The sequence below is a fragment of the Diceros bicornis genome, chromosome 34, assembly GCF_020826845.1.
Source record: "Diceros bicornis minor isolate mBicDic1 chromosome 34, mDicBic1.mat.cur, whole genome shotgun sequence".
NCBI lineage: Eukaryota > Metazoa > Chordata > Mammalia > Perissodactyla > Rhinocerotidae > Diceros > Diceros bicornis.
This window is the reverse complement of record NC_080773.1, coordinates 11902724-11925227: the sequence shown is the minus strand read 5'-3', so window position 1 is coordinate 11925227 and position 22504 is coordinate 11902724. Positions and strand designations below refer to the sequence as shown.

The 22504-nt window shown below is 39.6% G+C and overlaps 1 protein-coding gene across 13 annotated transcripts in view; it reads right to left on the bottom strand.

Annotated features, from left to right (window-relative positions):
- The window catches only part of LOC131396785 (zinc finger protein 573), a 56557-nt gene that overhangs the window by 21518 nt on the left and 12535 nt on the right, over positions 1-22504 (bottom strand). For 2 of the 13 annotated variants that reach the window (XM_058529192.1, XM_058529190.1), the window contains 3 exons: positions 6282-6370; positions 4590-4722; positions 3389-3487 (listed from right to left, as the gene is read on the bottom strand). In XM_058529192.1, coding sequence (XP_058385175.1) covers positions 3389-3487; positions 4590-4722; positions 6282-6290 — 241 coding nt within the window. In that variant the 5' untranslated portion in view covers positions 6291-6370. Of the gene's footprint in view, positions 1-2939; positions 3044-3388; positions 3488-4589; positions 4913-6281; positions 6371-9924; positions 10057-11899; positions 12857-20575; positions 20646-21157; positions 22497-22504 lie in introns of those variants that run through there. The other 11 variants (XM_058529196.1, XM_058529195.1, XM_058529194.1 and 8 more) reach the window with 11 other exon arrangements.

Genomic DNA, 22504 nt, shown 5'->3' with positions numbered 1-22504 from the left:
GCACTTCCCACACTTGCCTGACGTGAATCGCATCTCCTAGCACTGTAGCTCCAGCATCCGTAGAAAAGGGAGCTCCTGGAAGGCCATGTGAACTCCCACGGGCATGAATCACTGCAGTGAGGCCACTGGTGCTTTAGCATTAAATATAATAATAAACTTAAAAATGTATACAGTCACGTGCCACTGAACAACGGGGCTATGTTCCGAGAAATGCATCGTTAGGTGATTTTATTGATGTGCAAACACCGTAGAGTGTACTTACACAAACCTAGATGGTATAGCCTACTACACACCTAGGCTATATGGTACTAACCTTATGGGACCACCGTCATATATGTGGACTGTCGTTAGACAAAACATCGTTCTGTGGCGCATGACTGTATTAGCTGAAGAATAAATAAGGGTTGTAAGGGAGAGAGTGTATTATACAATGGCTTTATATTTTAAAATATAATTACAGTAAAACTGTAAATCAGAGGAGTTTGGGCATACTCAAAAACATAACTTTTCAGTAATCACGTTGGTAGTAAAGTTGTTATAAATATTCTGAGAATGTTTTGTGTGTCATAAAGGATAAAAGAAATGAAGGATTGTGTGATACGTTAATTTTATCACCACCAGAGTCTTGGAGAATTGGTGCTGAACAAAGGAGATACAGATCAAAGATAGAAAAGTTCAATTAAACACCATTTAGTCCTAAATTTGGCTAGGAAAAGTTCAATTAAACACTGTTTATTATTAAACTCAGCCAGGAAGTTACCATGTGAACTCAACAGGTATTTTATTTTTTATTTAAATATGTAAACACACATACACACTTATCTACTTTAAATCAATCAATTAATCTATCTTTTCTATTTTTGTCCAGTAAAAAGCCTAGAAATAATCTCCCACCCACAAAAAAATGGGCACCTCTAACACGCAGATTGTGGTCATGAAATAACATTTCCCACTAAATGAAATCAAAAGTTCTCAGACATGACTGATTAAAAGCTTGGGACAGGAAATGTACAAGATAAGCCTGGAACATCTTGTCATAACAGACAGTAAAGAAGTTATTAAAGACAAATAGGGATCTGAAGGAGTTGAGAGGCAACATTATGAGGCCCAGTGACCTGGGAGGCAAAGGTTTGAGCAATAATAAGGATAATAACTGCAGTGGGCTAAAATACAACTAAATATGCCTAAAAATACAATTAATATGCCTAACTCCATAAATTTATAACGACAATAAAATAACTCTCTGGTCAACAGGGAAGGATGCTAAGGTAACAACTGTTTAAGTATGGAAAAAAGAAATAAAGAGAAAGAACCAAGCATTTATTTAGCCTTTATTATACAAACTGTATCAGTAGGTTATCAAGTAGTAGATGACGTAAAAATTGTTTATAGACTATTTCTACCTAATAAGTGAGAAGGAATGTTAGAATTAAAATATGATCATTTTGGAACGTCTAATGAATTAACGCATTGGGCACTGAGCATCAATGCTTGTTAAAATCACAAAAAGGGAGACAACCAGACAGTATATGCTAAGAACCTAAACCATCTACTTCCCCCCTCAGCCTGGACACAGAGAACCAGAACTACCAGTCCCTGCATGGACCTTCCTGTCTCTCTGGTGATGTAACCATCCCACTCTCTTCATTACAGGAAGTTCCTGCATGATCCATCAACTCTTCAACAGAAAACGTCAATGGAGTTTGCGCTCTAGGATTCTTTGAATCCCAAGCCTCAAAATTCGCACCTAGTTATTTCCACTAGTTTTCCACTGTTGTATCTTGATCTTCACCCAATCCTAATCAAGTCTCCACATTGAAAGACTGGCCTTAAACCAAACCTGCAGTTGTCAATAACATCCAACTTTGCCTCTGCCGCTCTGAGACACGACCATAACGCTTTAGAGGTGGTGCATTCCTTTAACACAGCAAGCAATAAGCTTAGGTCAGTGTGATAAATTTAAATCAGTTAAGCTTCCTGATCTTACTAAGTAGTAAGATACGGAGAGGTCAGAGACCAAGTTTAAGTAAATCCCAGGATGGCATCAGCAAAATACAGAATGGAAGATGTTGTTTCTTCAGCAAATGAATGGTTAGGAACAAAAAAGCCAGGCGAAGAGGAAACTTAAAGATTAAAGAAGACTTAAAAGACATATAAAGAAATTGGAGAGAGAAAAAAAGAAAGGAACTTATTACCATTAAAATCAAAATAATGGTCACACTTGGCAGGAGGGAGAAGACTGACAGGGTGGAGATACGTGGAAGGCTTCAGGGTTGACTAGAAAAGCTCGTCTCCTCGTTTGGAAAGACTGGCTGAAAGATATACAAGGATCTTCTGCATTATTATTACAACCTTTTGTGACACTGAAGTTATTTGTGGAAAAACGGTTTTATCTCCTGACCTGGGTGTAGTGACATGGGTGTTTGCCCTCTATAACTCATTAAGCTCAGATATTTGTTTTATGTGGTTCTCCATGCTTGATATTTTAAAAAATGGTTTAAAAGTTAAAAATTAGAAAAACAATTTACATAATAGATTCTAATACTTATTATTCCTAACAATTCAAATCCAACGAAACTTCATATGATCTGACCCCTCCTAAGAGACCTCTCATTTCTTGATGCTCTCTCCTTAGGACCTCTGCTCTGGTCTACAAAGATGCTCCTCAGACTCACAAAGCTCTCTCCAGCACCCTCCCTCCAGTCTCCCCTCCATTTCCCCCATTGCTCCAGCCATCCCAAGCCTTCCAAGCTGTTCATTCAGCTTGGAATATTCTTCCCAGACAAACACACAGCCTAGGTCCTTATGTCATATCTCTTCTCAAATATTACCATCTCAGAAAAGTCATCTCCAACCACCTTACCTAAAATGGCCTAAGCTCTGCTTCCTTTCCAGCATAGCTCATTCTACTGCATAATATTTTTTATCTGTGTGTTTACCTGTTTATTGTTATATCTCCTCACTCTAGTACAATGTAAATTCCATGACAGCAGGGACTTTATAAGTCTTGTTCAATGTCACTGCATTGATATCTGTGTGTGTGTGTGTGTGTGTGTGTGTGTGTGTATGCAAAAGGGGAGCTGGAGAGCAGTTGAGTCCAAAATACAGGTAAAATATTGCACTAATGAAAAACGAGATTCCTCATGCCTAAAAATGGGTTTGAAATATAAGAGAAATGAGGTGATTAGTAGATGGAGTAAAGTGAAGTTTCCTTTATGGCTCATGTTGATTTTTATTTCCTCCCCAGGTCACAAGCCCGTGCTCCACAAGTCTTGGTGCCTTGGAGGAGGGCTTTACGAACAACAACACAGGAATGTATCTCCTCTCCCTTACCACATGGGCTGCTACCAGCCTGATGGCTTCCCTTTGCCTTCCTTGCCTTCCTTACCTGTGTACTGTCTTCGTGTTTCTTCCCTTAAAATCATCCAGGGCTCTTTTCCTTGCTCCAATAAGTCAACCACATCTGGCTTAGAAATGGAATGTCCTGCTTACAAGAAAAAAATGTCACATGATATAGAAATAAAAACAAAACTCACAAAATCTTTAGCTTTGGTTAAATTTGTAATGAAATAAAGGTTAAATGTTACTGATAAAGACTTCAAATAGAAGGATGAGATGATTTAAGAAACCAGGCAGGTATGGTGAAACTTTATTTTAATTTAAACTCATATAGGCTCTGCCTTTTAAGAGAATGTTTAATAAAGTGATCCAAAAAGGTTAACAATGTTTGAGAACACTCTTTGGAACCAGAGGGCTCGGGCACAAATTCTTCATCTAATACCTACTAACTTTGTGACTTTGAGCAAGTCATTTCAACTCACTGTTCACAATGTTGGCAAGTAAAATGGGTATGATAATACTATTATCATATGGTTGGTTGATGATTAAATGCTCATAGGTACGTATGTGTATATATATATTCCTGCTCTCCCCCAGGAACAGTGTCTGGGACATAATACCCATTATAATGAGTTTATTTCCCTAAGAGAAAAACAAGAAGTATCCTGGTTCATTTATAAAATATTCATTCAATTATAAATGCAATGTTCATGAACTGTAACTTTCAACCATAAATCACATAAAACTGGTTGCAGGAAATGAAATGTGGACTCTTCGGTTTTAAATGAATACTGTTCATCCAATCCACCACTATATAAGTCACAGAGGCTCTTCTGATAGTCAGAGCTGATCATGAATCTGCCTCTACCTATTGTCCCTGCAGGTGGATCAGAGGATGACACAGCACATCTATAGCAATTTTCAGCGTGACCACAATGGGAAACCAGGCTTCTCGGACAATAGCTATACAATGAATAAATATAAAGAATTTTGTTCCAGCCCCTTGGCCATTAAGGAAGGGAGGCAACTACAAGCATGGCCAGAGGGAGATGTGCATGTCACTAAAAGATAGAGAAAATGATGATGGTTAGTGGTAGAGTCACTGCCAAACTAACAGACCTCAAACCTTCCTCTGGGAACAAGAAAAAGAAATTCAACTTACATCTTGAAAGACAGCTTTGAAATTCACTGTGTTGGAAGTTAATATGCCACAGAGCACATTCTAAATTTCTTGTGGCAGATAAACTTACCCAGTGAGACCAAGTTTCTATAGTTCTCCAGCATCACATCCCGGTACAAGTCCCTCTGAATAGGGTCCAGGTATTCCCACTCCTGCCGAGAGAAGTCTACGGCCACATCCCTGAATGTCACTAATTCCTGAAACTGCAAACCCATATAGTATGAAATTTAAAAAACATTTTCAAGATGGAAAGACAGGAGGTCATAGGAGTGCATTAGAGAAGGGAGTGATATAGTACAAGTGAGGTAGAAAGTTAAAGCAGAGTGTCTCCATATTCCTGAAGAATCCTATTGCTACAGACAAATCTTTCTCTAGGTTGTGGGCTACCATAATAACTTAGAACTGCTGGAGAATGGATAAAATTACATTCCTCTATTCAATAAAGTATCAGATAGAACCACATAGTCAGCTAGTTGCATGATGCCTAAATTCTCAATAAATGCGAGGTTCTATTTATTTATTTTTATTTATTTATTTTCTTGTGAGGAAGATTAGCCCTGAGCTAACATCTGTTGCCAATCCTCCTCTTTTTGCTGCGGAAGATTGGCCCTGGGCTAACACCCGTGCCCATCTTCCTCTACTTTATGTGGGATGCCGCCACAGCATGGCTTGACAAGCGGTGCGTTGGTGTGCGCCCAGGATCTGAACCTGCGAACCCTGGGCCGCTGAAGCAGAATGCATGAACTTAACCGCTGCGCCACTGGGCCGGCTCCTATGCAACGTTCTAAATTATTTTCCCTTTAGAGTTAAAAAAAAAAAGATGGGATTTCCCTCCCAAATTGAATATAAAAACTTCTATATTAAAAAAAGCCTTTGAGAAAAATTTTGTATTTCCATAAGCCTCGAGTTCATCCTTTGTCAGAACATATCATAAGCATTTTTCTTTGTTTTGACAAATAAATTTTGGCTGTGTAACAATCCACTTTGTTACGGATATCTCAGACTTAATCCATCCTTGACATTTATATACTTGGTTGGAGAAAATGTCAAAGGTCTTCATCAATTCTAGAAATCAACACATTTACTCCTTAGGATAATATTCTTACTCACTGCCATCTTCCATCACTCACTCAACATGTTTCTTGTTCCTAAGTGTGTACTGATGTAGGATGAGCTATAATCAAATAGATGTCACCCAAATTCAACAGATAACATTCGACCACAAAATAGATATATTTGTCTCTCAATAAGTCCTTGGTAAGATGCATGACATAAATGTTTCCAATCATTCTAAAATTCTCAAAGAACATGAGATTTCTTCACATATTAAGACTGAGACCAACTGATACCAATTTCTATCTTATCTGCCAAGAAAACTTAGGTCTGTGGAGAATTTCAAAGTCTACCTATGGTAATTAAATGAGACCAACATCTCTAATTCATCAAACCAGAGACCTAGAAAGGAAACTCAAATATTTCCCTCATGGGACATCACTCCTTTACTGCTCTATCACAGCCTCTGATTCAAGAATAAGCACATAAGTGGATTGAGTAAAGTAGATAATAAATGCACAAACACTGGATAGCAACACTCATAAGGAGGAAACTGAGCTATTTGCTATCACTTTTTCTGATTGTAGGATAAACTGGGGACCAGATAATTGAATGAGGCCCTCAAGTAGGAAGCTTCAGGTTAATTAATGAAAAAATCCACATAACCTAAAATCGTAATATTGCAAGGAGACAGGAATAATCAACTTACGCAGGTCATGGTTTTAGAAATGTAAGGCCTGATCAGTCCTCCTCAGCGTTCCTCCATTGAAAATAATTCAATTTCCAGAGAATCCAGAGCTAAGAGAAGAAAAAAGGTTGTAGTGCTCCCAACATGACTTAATAAAATCTTTTTGTTCTTCCATTTTGTCTTCCAAAATTAGTCTCCCACAACTGAATGCACAATTTAGGGAAAAACAAGATATAAGCTCTCCCCCAGTCCCAGGACACCTGGCTACACAGAGGTAGTTGTAAAATGAGTCACGTCGGCATTGAAGCCAGATCCAAACAGAGGAGCAGGAGATTTCCCGGACAAGCTCCCGTGTTGGGGAGGCTGATCCAGACCTAAGATTGGGCTGCTCAGTCTTCCCATGAGTAGCTCCACCTGCCTTCACTCCCACCTTCCAAGGCTGAAAGAGGCCTCATCGTCCAAACTAGAGGCTCTCTTATGGCCTCAGGGTCAGTTGAAGTTGGTCAATATACGGGAGATGAACACAACAGAGAAGAAATTCCTTAGGCCTGGTTCTCTGTTTCAGGCTAGCCAAGCTGACTAGTTAGTTAAATATCAAATATACATGCAATAAAATATAAAGCAGCCATTAAATGCTAAGTAGGAAAACATTTAAGGACATAGAAAATATTCCAGACATGTTGTCAATAGAAAAATAAGATTAAAAAACAGAATGTACAATATGATTAGATCATAAAAAACGAGATAGCTAGACATAGAACATCAACATAATTTACCCATTTTGTTATGTTACACAATCCTATATTACTTTTCTTTTAGTTGTGATTTTGATTTTCTTTTTGTTTTAAATATACTTCATAATTATTTTAACATTGGCCATACATTAACTTAAAAATATATATGTGTACACACATACACACATACAGATGTATGTATTAGAAGAAGTTATTCTCCGAAAGCAGAGACTTCATTGAATTTTAAAACATTCTCTTCTTGAACTTGGGAAAAAGCTCTGAGAACTCTAAAGTCTTCTTGATCTTAAGGAGGGTTTATCTTGCCACTTAGCCACAATGTCTTCCAGGCAACCGGTGAACCAACTTATCCGGTTAGTCTCTTTTGCAACCAACATCACTTGAAGCAAAAATTAGAAGGCAAAAGCTTACAGAATAAATTCCACTTACCTCCACAGAGATTCCATGGGCTCAGTATAACTTGTTCATACCTTACAGTATGGCCAGAATCTAACCAATGCCACTTTCCCATGAATTCCCAAGGTATGTCACCTGAATCTTTCTAGCAGTCTTTACTATATACTGACTTATACTTATTATTCATAGTTTATGTTGCTTGATGAATTACTAGCATTTAAAAGTAACAGCTAAGGGGCCGGCCCGGTGGCGCAAGCGGTTAAGTGCGCGCGCTCCGCTGCAGCGGCCCGGGGTTCGCTGGTTCGGATCCCGGGCGCGCACCGAAGTACTGCTTGGTAAGCCATGCTGTGGCGGCGTCCCATATAAAGTGGAGGAAGATGGGCACTGCTTGGTAAGCCATGCTGTGGCGGCGTCCCATATAAAGTGGAGGAAGATGGGCACCGATGTTAGCCCAGGGCCGTCTTCCTCAGCAAAAAAAAAGAGGAGGATTGGCGGATGTTAGCTCAGGGCTGATCTCCTCACAAAAAAAAAAAAAAAAAAAAAAAAAAAAAAAGTAACAGCTAAGAATTTTTAGTCATTAAATCACCCCAAACGCTAATATTACAAAGTCAGATATATTGTAAGCCCTTAAAATGTCTGATTTTTCATGTGAAACTCCACTATTAGAAATTTATCCTAAAGAAATAAAAATAGAGGTACACAAGTTATATGCAGAAGAATATTTTTCAGTGAATTTTTGACAAAAAACTGGAAACATGTTGAACAATAGACAACATGTTAAAAGAATTATGTTGTAATATACACTGGCATACTATGCTATCATCAATAATTATGATATTGATCCACACGAACAAATGAAGAAAAAGCACTTCTGATGAATTACTGAGTGAGCCAGGTAGGTTTTAAAAATAACCAATATTTCAGAGGTGTAATGAATACAGACTCTTGTCAGACTTTTAGGACATGACTTTCGGATTTAAGCTCTGATAGTAACATGTCAGTGCCTTGAAGTCTCACTGGTAAATTGGGAAAGAATATTACCTACCATATAAGATAGAAGATTAAGTAAAGTAATCCATATAAAATACCTAATAAAATAATTGCTTAATGTTTTTAAGTTAGCTATTACTATTTGAGGTGAAGAACCTTACATGTTGTTTAATTTACTATTTTAAAAGAAACACAATTTGGCTAATTCCATTTTTTCTTACACAATAAAATTTGAGTTTCTCTAGCCGGCATTCTTATAATGCTAACTAAAAACTGTCAAATACCGGCTTTAAGCACGTAATTCTACTCAATAAACAATATTAGCAAAAAAGATTCTCAAACACTTAAGGAGAAAATGTGCCCTTCCCCTGCCCCAAGTAGGTACAGAGAAACCATTTCCTCACCCTACAGGAGCATAGAGAATCTGATCTGATCAGATGCCAAACTAAGAAATTTAACAGGACTCTAAATACTGCTTTTGGTACAACATGGAGACACATATGACTATTCATAACTTTTACTATCTATTCCATGTTTCTGTTAGTATAAATCTATAATTGGAATTGTTCATACAACAGATACTTGGAATCATCCAGACATCAGAGATCATTTCTATATTCTGTGAAATTACATTAAATCTCTTTTAAAAAAATCAAATTCTAAAATGGTATCTTGGGTGATAATCTTGTTTCCTGGTAATTAATTTTAACTGGCAAATCTATGCTCCTAAAAGGAGAAAAATACTCAGAAGGTTTTTCAAGTCAGAAGGGGATCATGGCCTTCTTTCTTCTCCATACATGCACAGAGGCGCAATGAAACCCATGGATTCCCTTTGTAAATTAAGAATCGGAAATTCTCTGGGCCGGCCCCGTGGCTTAGCGGTTAAGTGCGCGCACTCCGCTACCGGCGGCCCGGGGTTCGGATCCCAGGCCCGCACCAACGCACCGCTTCTCCGGCCATGCTGAGGCCGCGTCCAACATGCAGCAACTAGTAGGATGTGCAACTATGACATAGAACTATCTGCTGGGGCTTTTGGGAGAAAAAAAAAAACAGGAGGAGGATTAGCAATAGATGTTAGCTCAGAGCCAGTCTTCCTCAGCAAAAAGAGGAGGATTAGGAGGGATGTTAGCTCGGGGCTGATCTTCCTCACACACAAAAAAAGAAGAATCGGAAATTCTTTGTCACTTTGTATGATCAAATACAGTGATTTTATATTGCAGAATCAAGACCAAAAATATATGCTTACAGATAACCGGAAAAATCTACACCAAAACATAATTAGTGATTTATGGGGGGGGGGTGTGTGTGTGGGGGGGTAATCTTATCTTGCTCGTTCATTAGTTCTTTAGATTACTGGATTCTCCAGATTCATCCAGATATAATTCCTACCTGGAAATACAGCATCAATATTATCCAAAATACTTTTTAAAATAAAAATATGAGGAGACTCTTTCCATTCATTAGGTAAACTATGAACTCTAGCTCTGAAATGGAAAAACAATGTCATTGAAATAAATTTCACCTACCATTTCTTGGACATCCTTGAGTAATATCATCAGTATAATTCAAAAGTTTAACTATCAAGATTTTTCTGTGAATGAACGTAAACCAGATAAGTGGAATTAGCAGACTGAAAGAATGTGTAAAAAGCAGACAGAGGGCCGGCCCCGTGGCTTAGCGGTTAAGTGGGCGCGCTCCGCTGCTGGCGGCCCGGGTTCGGATTCCGGGCGCGCACTGACGCACCGCTTCTCCGGCCATGCTGAGGCCGCGTCCCACATACAGCAACTAGAAGGATGTGCAGCTATGACATACAACTATCTACTGGGGCTTTGGGGAGAAAAAATAAATAAATAAAATCTTTAAAAAAAAAAAGCAGACAGAAAAGAGATTTGTACACAGTAGATTCTCAATAAATGTGGATAAAGACGTGTCTTTCACAAAAGCATAATTAAAATATTTTGGATACAAACCTTGCAAAATGTCCAACATAATCTTATACTGTTAAATAAGATTCATATATAACTTTTTTGTTTTTTTTTGAAGGATTTTCTTTTTTTTAATTTTTTTTTAAATTTTATTTATTTATTTTTTCCCCCAAAGCCCCAGTAGATAGTTGTACGTCATAGCTGCACATCCTTCTAGTTGCTGTATGTGGGACGCGGCCTCAGCATGGCCGGAGAAGCGGCGAGTCCGTGCGCGCCCCGGATCCGAACCCTGGCCGCCAGCAGCAGAGCGCGCGCACTTAACCGCTAAGCCACGGGGCCAGCCCCATATATAACTTTTAAAATGCTTTTGAGTAGTACTTTTCATAGCTTACAAATACTGTTTCACATGACATTGTATATTTTTCCTTCCTATGGAGAATCTTTATAAGCATAATTTCATTAGCTGCATGTTATTTTTCCCATGTATGTATGTAGTATGTAGTGGGATTTACTCAACCATTTCTGTAATCTTGAGCACTCAGTTTATACAGATTGTCTCCAGTATTACCATTTTGTTTCCCAACTAATGGTTCGGAATCTGTTTGGTCATATTCACCTTTGATAATCGTGAAATACACAACACTTCTGAATCCGATTTCAAATGGTTTGTGGGTCCCTGGAAGCTCATAAGAGCAATCAAAGGTTCAACTGAAGATTAAGAACCATTGTTGTTAACCAGTTGAGCCTCTGGATAATTTTCTTACCTTGCAAATATCCATCAATTACCTCCATATTTCTGTTACTACTGAACCTTGAAGGGGAATTGCCCAGAACCATGACATAACACCAGTTAAACTTTATTGAGCACTCCTATGTTCCAGGCTCTGTTGCCATGAGCTTTACATTTTTATCCTCGTTGTTTCCTATGAAGTAGGTACTACTATAACAAACATCTGAGAGCTGTGGAACACAGAAGCTGCAGAAATACACTGCCTAAGCTCACATAGCTAGGAAGTGGCAGAGCCAAGATTCAAACCAAACATGGGCTGTTCAGGGCCCATTCTCTTCAATATCACACCACACTGCCTCTTACGATCCACACAATAACGTGCCTGAAAAAACCCAGGCTGCCAGACCAGAAACAACACCTGACCAGTACTACTACTTATGACTTAGCCACCACCTGAACATGCTCCACTCCTTGTTGACACGGACCTCTATCCTCAAATACCCAACTACAGGCCCACTTCCAAAAGCCTCACAAAGCAGATGCCTTTCTCATTTGTTGACTATTAGGCCTCTGGTGTGTGACTCCACATAAACCCAAGCTGCCTTGCCTAATCACCATCTAACATAAAGCCCAACTGCATGATTCGAATGAACTACCAATTCAACGTGAAGATTACCTGGAGAGGAGACAGAAACAAGAGCCATTGTGAAGGCGGGTTTATCTCAATGACTTCTGACATTAATTGGGATAGAAGGCCTAAGATGGGCCTCTACCTAGTACACTTCAGGCAAAGAAAATTAAATGTTCTCATGTCCAAATAAAAATTTTGTGAACAAGGAAACTCACTTGAAGCTTGATGTTTAGGCATCGACAATATTTCTTAACCTTTATTATTTTTGTAATGCAACAATTCTTTCCTCCATTTTGGGTTCCTTCTTTTGAAGAATGACAGGAACACAGAAGTGAGTCATGACCTTACATATAAAAACAGGAAATAGGAGGAGGGGCTGAAATCTGTATTTGAATTCACAGCCAGTTCCTGAGGTCAGAGGTGTGGGAATGTTGTGGTTCTGAGACCTGTAGCTGCCCCCACAGCGCAGCAAGGGAAGGGCTTCCACCACGGTAACTCTGGTGGCCTTCCCATGTCTTTCCAGGAGCCTGGCTTGAAGGGCACTTTGCACCTCTAAAAATTCCTACCCCAAGTTGAGGTGTGCGCTTTCTTGCTAGAAACCTCCATGCTAGTGCTCAAAATGTGACCATTCTTGGGGCCACGTCTTTATTGCAGACGCACGTGGCTGTGAGATGAGAGGACAGAAGAACCGGTACATGGACCAAGAGCCACCGGTCACAGTGACACGCACAGAGCCCAGCAATCCAAGCTCACATAAAGGCCAGTCTACCTAATCACAGGAACACAATCACACACCACTCCCAGCGTCACAACCGCAGACGCCGTCACGGAGTTCCAGTCTAGCCTGCTACACGCACTCACAGACATGCACGCGGCAAGCTCACTCCCAACCCTGGGTCACCCCATCACACAATCCCCCACCTCTGCTTCTCAGGCACACATGAGTGTGACGTGTCCCGTCTACGCCCCAAGCCTCCTCACCTAGCGCCGCTCTAAAATCTCGACCTCTATCACCGCAGGTTTAAGTCTGGCTTCGATCTAGGTGCGCAGAACACCCTGCGGTGGTTTCTTCCTCTGAAGCCACTATCCCACCACGTGGCCCCCAATCATCCCCAGAACACCAGAACCCCTCCTCCCATCGAGGTTAATTCAGCCCCAGTGACCTCTAGGAAATGTGGAGGAAATTTCCCCTAGGAAATTTCAAGAAGAAAATTCTTTGGGAGTGGGATCTCCAAAGTTCAAACGGCTCTACTGCCTTTTGGACCCGCCACCAACGAGCTGTGTCTGTACGACTTCCGGGATGGCCTGTCTCGGTGTACTGCGCAGGCGCGGTGAGTCGGGGCTGGGCGTTTCCAGTCCAGGGCTGCGGCAGCCGCAGGTTTCATCAGAAGGCCGAAGAAGGGGATTGCGGGGCCCGCGGTCAGGCAGGGGTGTCCAGAATCTCAGGCTGTGTGTCCGGTGGTGCCCGCCATGGTTCTGTGGGAGTGACCCGACATGTGGCCGCAGTGTTCCTGGGAGGGAGCCCCGCAACAGCTAAATTTTGGATTTTGGTCGCTGGCACAGCCCCCGCGCCTAGAACAGGCCACCTACGGACACGGATTTTTCCCAGCCAGCCAGCCATAGATATATGTATTGACTAGGAAAGCTCGTTATTTAATATGCCCAAACTGGTATTTCCTTGTGCCCCTTGGGTACAGGTCCTTGGCAGATTTTCAAACTTCAAACCTAGACCATTCTTTCATAGTTCACCAAGGAGTGATACTGCGCAATATAAAGACATACTTTTCAAAAATGTTGTCAGGGTTTAATTGTACTGTTTTAAGTGTGAGAGGCAATGATCTTAAACTTTGTCTTTCTGAAACAGACTTAACCCTTACATCAACACAATGAACTGCACTCTATTATTATTTCTATTTTTCAGAGGTTAAATAACCTGCCCCATATCATACATCTCTAGTAAGCTATGGAATCCATCTTCAAAACTATGACCAGGAGACCACAGCCTGACTCAATTCTCACTATGTACCTGGAGCTTCTAAACGTCCCTTGATAAACAGCATAACACTAAGAGGTAGGTGCTGTTCTTATGTCATTTCAAAGATAAGAAAACCAAAGCTCTGCAGGGTTAATTGAAGTATTTGAAGTCCCTCAAATACTAAGCGAGCACGGCTGGGAACACAATAGTATCTTCCTAACTTCTGATACCACCGTGATGGCAGTCAATACAATGACCAACAACAACCCATGTTGGCATTTTATAGATATCCTCTTTTTAAATTTTCAAGAGGCCCTTAGAATATGGGTATCTTTTTCTCAAATCTGGAGATGAGAAAATTGAAATTAAAGGGCTTAAGTAACTTCATCAAGATCAAACCAATATTTAAGGACAGATACAGATTGGAACCCGGGTGTTAATAATTCAAGGCACACTATCACAGCCAGTTCTTACCCTTTTTCCTCATTCAAGAAAACTCCTCAAATCTCTGCTATTATCAAGGCCCAAACTTTTAATTTATCCTTTGTTTTTGCAAATGCCTCTTGGAAGAATAAGGCTTCTCTCCCAACTATAAACACTATCTCCACAAACCGTCTTCCACTGGAACAGAGCCCCATGTAGACTACGTTCCCATCACCTAGAATAGTGCCTGTTGTGTATTAGGTTCTCATTAATTAGAGTTGAAGGAATTAATATTCCTGTGATTTCCCCTTCACCTCTTTTTTTTTTGTGTGAGGAAGATCAGCCCTGAGCTAACATCCATGCCAATCCTCCTCTTTTTGCTGAGGAAGACTGGCCCTGAGCTAACATCTATTGCCAGTCCTCCTCCTTTTTCTCCCCAAAACCCCCAGTAGATAGTTGTATGTCATAGTTGCACATCCTTCTAGTTGCTGTATGTGGGACGCGGCCTCAGCATGGCCGGAGAAGCGGTGCGTCGGTGCGCGCCCAGGATCCGAACCCAGGCCGCCAGCAGCAGAGCGCGCGCACTTAACTGCTAAGCCACGGGGCCGGCCCTCCCCTTCACCTCTTAATTATCCTCCTTCCTGCCTCCTGGCCTTCCAGATCTTTGCATCTGGAATCTGCTCTGAGTGATCTCTCTCCTTATCCACAGAGCCCAAGAAGCTCAGGTTGCATATTCTTTGTTATCTCATAAGAGTTCATATTCCTTGGTTTAATGATTCAGATAGATAACTCAGCTATTGTCTGATGATAAGTGTTATGGAATTTCTGGTTGAATCTTCACTCAAAGGAATGAGCTGATTAAATGATTGCATTTTTTTTAATGAAATCATTCCTTTGTGTAGAATGAACAGAGAAAAACCATTCATTGACTACCTACCACCTCACTATCCATCAACTCCCATTCTGTCCTCCCTTCTTGCATAGCATAGTCTCATTATAACCACTCTTTTGCTTACACCTTCATCTCCATGCTCCTCTCTGCTTCACATTGGCTGAAAGATCACCACCTTAGTTAAATCCAACTCTTTTTCACTCGACACTTGATCTTATACAACTGATACAATCAGAGAAAAACATATGCAGGCTGGACTCATTAAAATCACGGCCATAAACCAGAAGAGGAACATTAACATCACCCAGCATTCTTATTTTCTATTTTCCTAATCATTTCCTTTTCTCACTCAGACTATCAATGTATGAGAAATTCTTGGCTGACAGTGAAACCATATGATGTTAGAAATGTAGGTCTCAACAATATAAAGATGCTCAAGTAAAAGCATTCTGATCTCATAATCTTAAAAGAGTAAGTTACAGCATTGTCTCAAAAATACCTCAACGGGCTGGCCCCGTGGCTTAGCGGTTAAGTGCTCGCACTCTGCTGCTGGCGGCCTGGGTTCGGATCCCGGGCATGCACCGACGCACCACTTCTCCACATACAGCAACTAGAAGGATGTGCAGCTATGACATACAACTATCTACTGGGGCTTTGGGGGAAAAAAAAAATAAATAAAATTATAAAAAAAATACCTCAACAGCAGCAACAAAACAGAATTTTTGCCCATCAATGACTTTCATATGTAACCCCTCACCCATATTTTGATCCATGAGACCTAAAAGTCTTGGAGAGAATTTGATTCTATGAGTTAAGAAAGGAAAAAAATATGTGTTGAGAACAAAGGTCTGTAAACTATGGCCTGTGGGTCAAATGCTGCATAAATTCTGTTTTTGTAAGTAAATTTTCATTGCAGCACAGCCAGGTGGTAATCCATTCCTTTCTGTATTGTCTGGCTGCTTTCATACTCCAGGAGCAGAGGTGAATAGTTTTAATAGATCATATGACCCACAAAGCTGAAAGTATTTACTATCTAGCCCTTTACAGTATAAGTTTGCCAAGCCCTGATCACATCACATTGCATTAACATGACTTATCACTGATGATACTGACTTGGACCATATGGTTAAAGTGGTATCAATGTCAAGTACTACTTTTCATTTTCCACACTCTATTCTTTGGCATCAAGTCACTAAGTCCAGCCTACACTCACGGGGAGGGGAATTAAACTCCATACATAAATTATTTGGAATTGTTCTTTAAGGAAGATTTGTTCTCCCTCTGTTACTTGTTTATTCAGTCATGTTTTTTGTATATAAGTATGGACTCATGGATATGCATTTTATTCTGTGGGTTATAATCCAGTACTGCCATTATTTTTTTTCTCAAATTGCTCCATATTGGTCATTGGGAACTCTTTCAGATTGGTTTCTGTATCCTCAATATGCTGCTATTCTTTGGTGAGCAATTCCTTTCTGACACTACAAGATGTTCACGCTCATCTCATATTTACTCTATCTCCGTCCTAGAGTCAGCCATTTCTCCATGGAGCGTTGGTTCCTTTTGTTGGAGAATAGTATTTAGAAAACAAAATCTGGGTGCTGGATGTACTCATTGATACTGAGGTGTCACTCCTTCAGGCCCTCTCAACAGACAAAGCTAGGAAATAGATGTATGGATGCTAGTCCATGTATACACACCTATCTATATTTCTCTTTCTATTTGTCTGTAATGTGAGTTCATTCTGCTAACTCCAGTCTAGCAACAAAAGGTGCATTCTAGCTGTCCCCCATTGACAGTGAGAATCAGAGTTCCCTTATAATTTTATTTGTTCAACACACATAAAGTAATTTCAGAATTGCAAACCCGTATCCCTGTGAGAGCCAAATTTACCAACCAGAGTTCTGTTTATTTGCAGTTTTTTTTAGGTTTATAGTATCCAATCAAAACACTGTTTTCCAAAGTGACTTAGGTCAACTCCCTTTCCCCACCCACTATAGTGAGGATATGTCATACATTGGTAATACTGTTAGACACTTATGTCCAAGTCTGTATTCCGTCTTGGGATCCCTGACATGCTGGTTGCTTTTTGTTTGTTTTTCAATTTACAAACAGTAAAGTTCACTCTCTGTTATGTATAGTTCTGTGGGTTTTGACAAACCCATAGAATTATGAATCTACTACTTGAGTACCATTCAGAACAGTACGATAAAAATTCTCTTATGCATCCCCTTTATATTCAACCATTCCTCCCCTCTCAACAGTAGGAATTAATGTGTCAAAAAGGAAGGTAGCAGGGCCAGCCCCATGGTGTAGTGGTTAAGTTCAGTGTGCTCCACTTCAGCGGCCTGGGGTCGCAGGTTCAGACCCCAGGGGCAGACCTACACCACTCATCAGCCATGCTGTGATGGCGACCCACATATAAAAATAGAGGAAGACAGGCACAGACGTTAGCTCAGGGCTAATTTTCCTCAAGCAAAAAAAAAAAAAAGAGAGAGAGAGGAAGATTGGCAACAGATGTTAGCTCAGGGCAAGTCTTCCTCAGGAAAAAAAAAAAAGGAATAAGGAAGGTAGCATGAATGACAAAAAACAGAGGTCTCGCCAGAAGCTGGTTTTATATCCTTTTATTCTACAAAATAACCAGAGGAGCTGGCTGTAAATAATGGGCAGGAAATCAAGAAAACTCTTATAAGAGTTATAGGTTTAGAAAATTCTGAGGAAAAAAGGGAGCAAACAAGCCTATTCTAAGTTGGGGTAAGGACACCTGATCCTAAAAATATGAAAGCAGAAATCCAATAGCATGGAAGGCAGCAGGTTCATTGACTTACTCTATTAGTTGTCTTTTGTTGGAAGTCAATGAAACACTTCATGCTAGCTTAGTCTAAAACAATATATTATTGTTTCAATAACTGGGAATTACAAGGGATGGGGTCCCATTGGCCCTGGTGGGATTCAAGAGTCATGAGACTCTGTCTCTCACAGGCTCCTCTGGCTCTGCTTTCTCCTGTGTGAGCTTCGTTCTCAGACTCTTTATGGGACAGCCAAACAAGCTATCTTATCCTTTCCTCATCCTTAAAATAATAAATAGGTGACGATCTTTTCCTGGGAGCTCCCAAGAAAATAATGGAGAGGATTTTCACTGGTCTAGTTTGCATCTTGGGCTTATCCCTGAACCCATTACTGTGACAAGGAACCTCAACTTGTTTAGCCTGTCTTGGGCCTTCCCCCATGGTAGGAAGAGGTGGAGAACTCTGCAAGAATTGGCCCCCGTAAGAGTCGTGAGAGGCCCATCCTGAATTGACGAGATACCTAGCCAATCAGGAGTAATAAGACAACAATGGATGTACATCATTACCTGGGTGTTAAAAGGAGCAAGACTGTATCTTACTAAACAAGTTGTAGCTGATGCTTAATATGAGTAAAAAATATGTTTTCTCACATCTGTTGTTCCAGTAGTAATATGGGGTTTAACAATGACTGAAACAATATATTAATGTAGTTTGTGAACATTATCTTTATTAATTACCATATAATAAGTATTTTTGTTGTATTTATATGTAAACAAACTGAGGCCTAGAGAGGTTGAGTAACTTGCCCTGTTTGCACTGCCAATAAGTCAGAGAGTTGTGCTTGTACACATTCTATCTATGTTCTTAAGCAAATACTCAGATGCCTTCCATACATTTAATATTTTCATCCCTTCTCTTTTCTTAAAGATAAAAGGCGTCTAGGATCTTCTGTGCCTTCTTTCCCCATCTGTCCTTGTCTTGTGCTGTCTCCACCTCTGTCTGTGTCTAAGACAGTCTGCCTCATTCTCTCAACTCTTCTTCAAACACACAGGTGCTGAGAGCACCATACCCAAAACTTTCCTTGACTACAGCCTCATGGCTGGTGCTGGATGAACATCAACCAGTTATAATCAGTTTCTGTGTTCCCTTTTGTCATTAAGTCATGCAGGAGACTATTTATCAAATCTTACTTTTTAGTTATGAAGGGTAGAAAAGTATATAAAGCAAAATAAGAAATTACTTGTTTTAAATCTCCCACTCTCAAGAAGCAATCATTTAAAATTCTTCCTTCATAACCTATAATCCTTTCTAATGCATACATACTTTATAAATTATATATGTATATACACATAAAATCCTATAATACGTGTTTTATATACTACATTGCATATCATATAGTAAATATTATGTGCCATTTGTTATATACATGATTTATAACATGTCACATATATAGGTATTATAAATAAAAATTAAATCATCCTCTTCTTGCCTTAAGCTGAAGGTATGATGAGAAAATTCTTAAAAACTCAATATTCCAACAAATAGTATTGAAAAATACTGTATGTATTTTTTCAACCACACAGTCACAGCAATGCTTCCTAAAAGTTCTCTTTACCCACCTGCCTCTCTGAAGCCTCCCCGAAGAGAATGCAGGCTGCCCCCAGTTCTCCTCCTGTGGCCTGAGGTCTCCAGCCTTAGCCTTGCTCCCTCACTCAACCCACTTCTACCCCTTGTTCAGTCTCTGTATCTTTTCTCTTATTCCCTCTTTTTTTTAATGTTATAAACCAATTTAGCCTTCTCATAAAACTCTTGGTTCTCTAAACACTGTCATGAACGGCATCAGCAGCAGAGCCACGCATGGGGAAAGACATGATTATGCTCTATAGATAACATTTCTCTTTCTCACACAAGAACACACACACAGTCACACATATACATTATTTCTTTTCCATTTTGGGGTCAAAGTTTACATACAATTTTTTAAATGGTTTGTTTTCGTTCATAATATAAGATACAAACGTTAGATAATCATAAGTTTATCTAGTATGAAGCAATCCTTCTAAACTTGTCAATTCTAATAATCTGTCTCTGAAGTTTGCTTCATTATATAGATAACTATAATGTCTCCAGATCACCAAAATTTATTTATTTTCTTTCTATCCTTAAAATATCTATTTACTTGCCTTTCCTCTTAGGTTTTTAGGACCTTCAGAATCACTGAGTTTAACTAAGTTAAAAAGTAGCAGTTCTATTGGAACCTCTAGTCAAGCTCGTTCTCTTAAAGTTTCTGCATTTAGTATAATGTTGCTATCACTTGTTGGTATATAAATTTTACCAAGTTTACGTTCTCTTCTATGACGTTTCCCCTCAAAATTCAATTGTGAAAAGAGAATGAGAACACAAGCCACAGATTGGGAGAAAACATTTGCAACAGACACATCTAATAAAGGACTGTTATCCAAAATATACAAAGAATTCTTAAAACCCAACAATAAGAAAATGAACAACTTGACTAAAAAATGGGCAAAAGACCTGAACAGACACCTCACCAAACATCATATACAGATAGCAAATAAGCATATGAATAGATGCTCCACATCATATGTCATTAGAGAAATGCAAATTAAACCAACAATGAGGTGCCCTTACAGGCCTATCAGAATGGCCAAAAGCCAGAATACTGACAATACCAAATGCTGGTGAAGATGTTGAGCAACAGGAACTCTCATTCACCACTGGTAGGAATGCAAAACAGTACAGACGCTTTGGAAGACAGTTTGGAAGTTTCTTACAAAACTAAACATACTCTTACCATATGATCCAGCCATTGCGCTCCTTGGTATTTATGCAAATAACTTGAAAACTTTTGTCCACACAAAAACCTGCACATAAATGTTTATAACAGCTTTATTAATACTTGCCAAAACTTGGTAACAACGAAGATATCCTACAGCAGGTGAATAGATAAATACACTGTGGTATGTCCAGACAATGGAATATTACTCAGTGCTAAGAAGCAATGAGCTATCAAACCATGAAAGGACATGGAGGAACCTTAAATGCATACTACTAAGTGAAAGAAGCCAATATGAAAAGGTTACATACTGTATGATTCCAACTATATGTCATTCTGGAAAAGGCAAAACTAGGGAGATAGTAAAAAGATCAGTGGTTGCCAGGGGTTAGGGGAGAGAGAGGGATGAACAGATGGAGCACACAGGATTTTTAGGGCAGTGAAACTATTTTGTATGATACCATAATGGTGGATACATGTCGTTATACATTTATCCAAACCCACAGCAAGTACAACAACAAGAGTGAACTCTAATGTAAACTATGGACTTTGGGTGATAATAATGTGTCAATGTAGGGTCATCAGTTGTAACAAACGTACCACTTTGGTGTGGAATGTTGATAGTACAGCAGGCTGTGTGGGTGTGAAAGCAGGTAGTGTATAGAACTCTGTATTCCTTTTTCCTCAATTTTCCTGTGAACTTTGAACTGCTATAAAAAATAAAATCTATTTAAAAGAAATTCAATTATGTTCCATATTAAGATTTTTCTTCCACTTTTCTTTTTCATTCTTATTTCTCAGTATGTATTTTCCAATTTTTAAAAAACATTTATGATTGTGTCCCTTTAGGCAATATAATTTCAAACTTTGTAAAAACATCCAAAGTCTTTTAGCTGTTGAGTTATCCATAAATTGTTATTTTTATATTAAGCTTATTTCTACCATTTAATTTCATATTTCCCTGGATTTTCTTTTTGCTCCTTCTAGCTTTCTATTACCTGAACCAAGTTTTCTCCTGCTGGTTTAAATGTTATACACTTTAGCAGATTTCTCTGCAAGTATTTTAACATGTGCTGAGTTCCTTTGGCCTCTAGCATCCTCATGATCATGTTGATAATGTCTAGAGAATTAGTTCTGAATTATTTTTTTTGTGTGTGAGAAAGATTAGCCCTGAGCTAACATCTGTCACCAGTCCTCCTCTTTTTTGCTAAGGAAGACTGGCCCTGGGCTGACATCCGTGCCCATCTTCCTCCACTTTAGATGGGACGCTGCCACAGCATGGCTTGACAAGCAGGGCGTCGGTGCGCGCCTGGGATCCGAACCCCAGGCTGCCACAGGGGAGCGTGTGCACTTAACCACTACGCCACCAGGCGGGCCCTAGTTCTGAATTATTAAAATATACTTTTTATTTTATCTTTTGTCCTTCCTCTTTTTAGACATTAAACAATATTCTTACTCCTACATCTCTTGCCATATCGTCCTGGGTTTGTTCTTTTTTTTTTGTCAGGAAGATCAGCCCTGAGCTAACATCCATGCCAATCCTCCTCTTTTTGCTGAGGAAGATTGGCCCTGGGCTAACATCCGTGCCTATCTTCCTCTACTTTATATGGGACGCCGCCACAGCATGGCTTGACAAGCAGTGCGTCAGTGCACGCCCAGGATCCGAACCTTCGAACCCCGGGCCGCCAAAGCAGAGCATGCGCACTTAACCGCTGCTCCACCGGCAAACCCCGTGGGTTTGTTCTTTGTTTGTAGAGAACTTCCTCTAAGATGATTTGCAAAGTGAATTTCTATAGGCAAACTGAGAAAAAGTTAGCTTGACATATTTTTACTTTGTCATATTAAAAAACAGTTTGGCTGGATACAGGATTCTAGATCCTATGATTGTTTTCTACAGTATTTACCTATATTACTTCATTATGTTCTCGCATCCATAAAAGCTGTTTT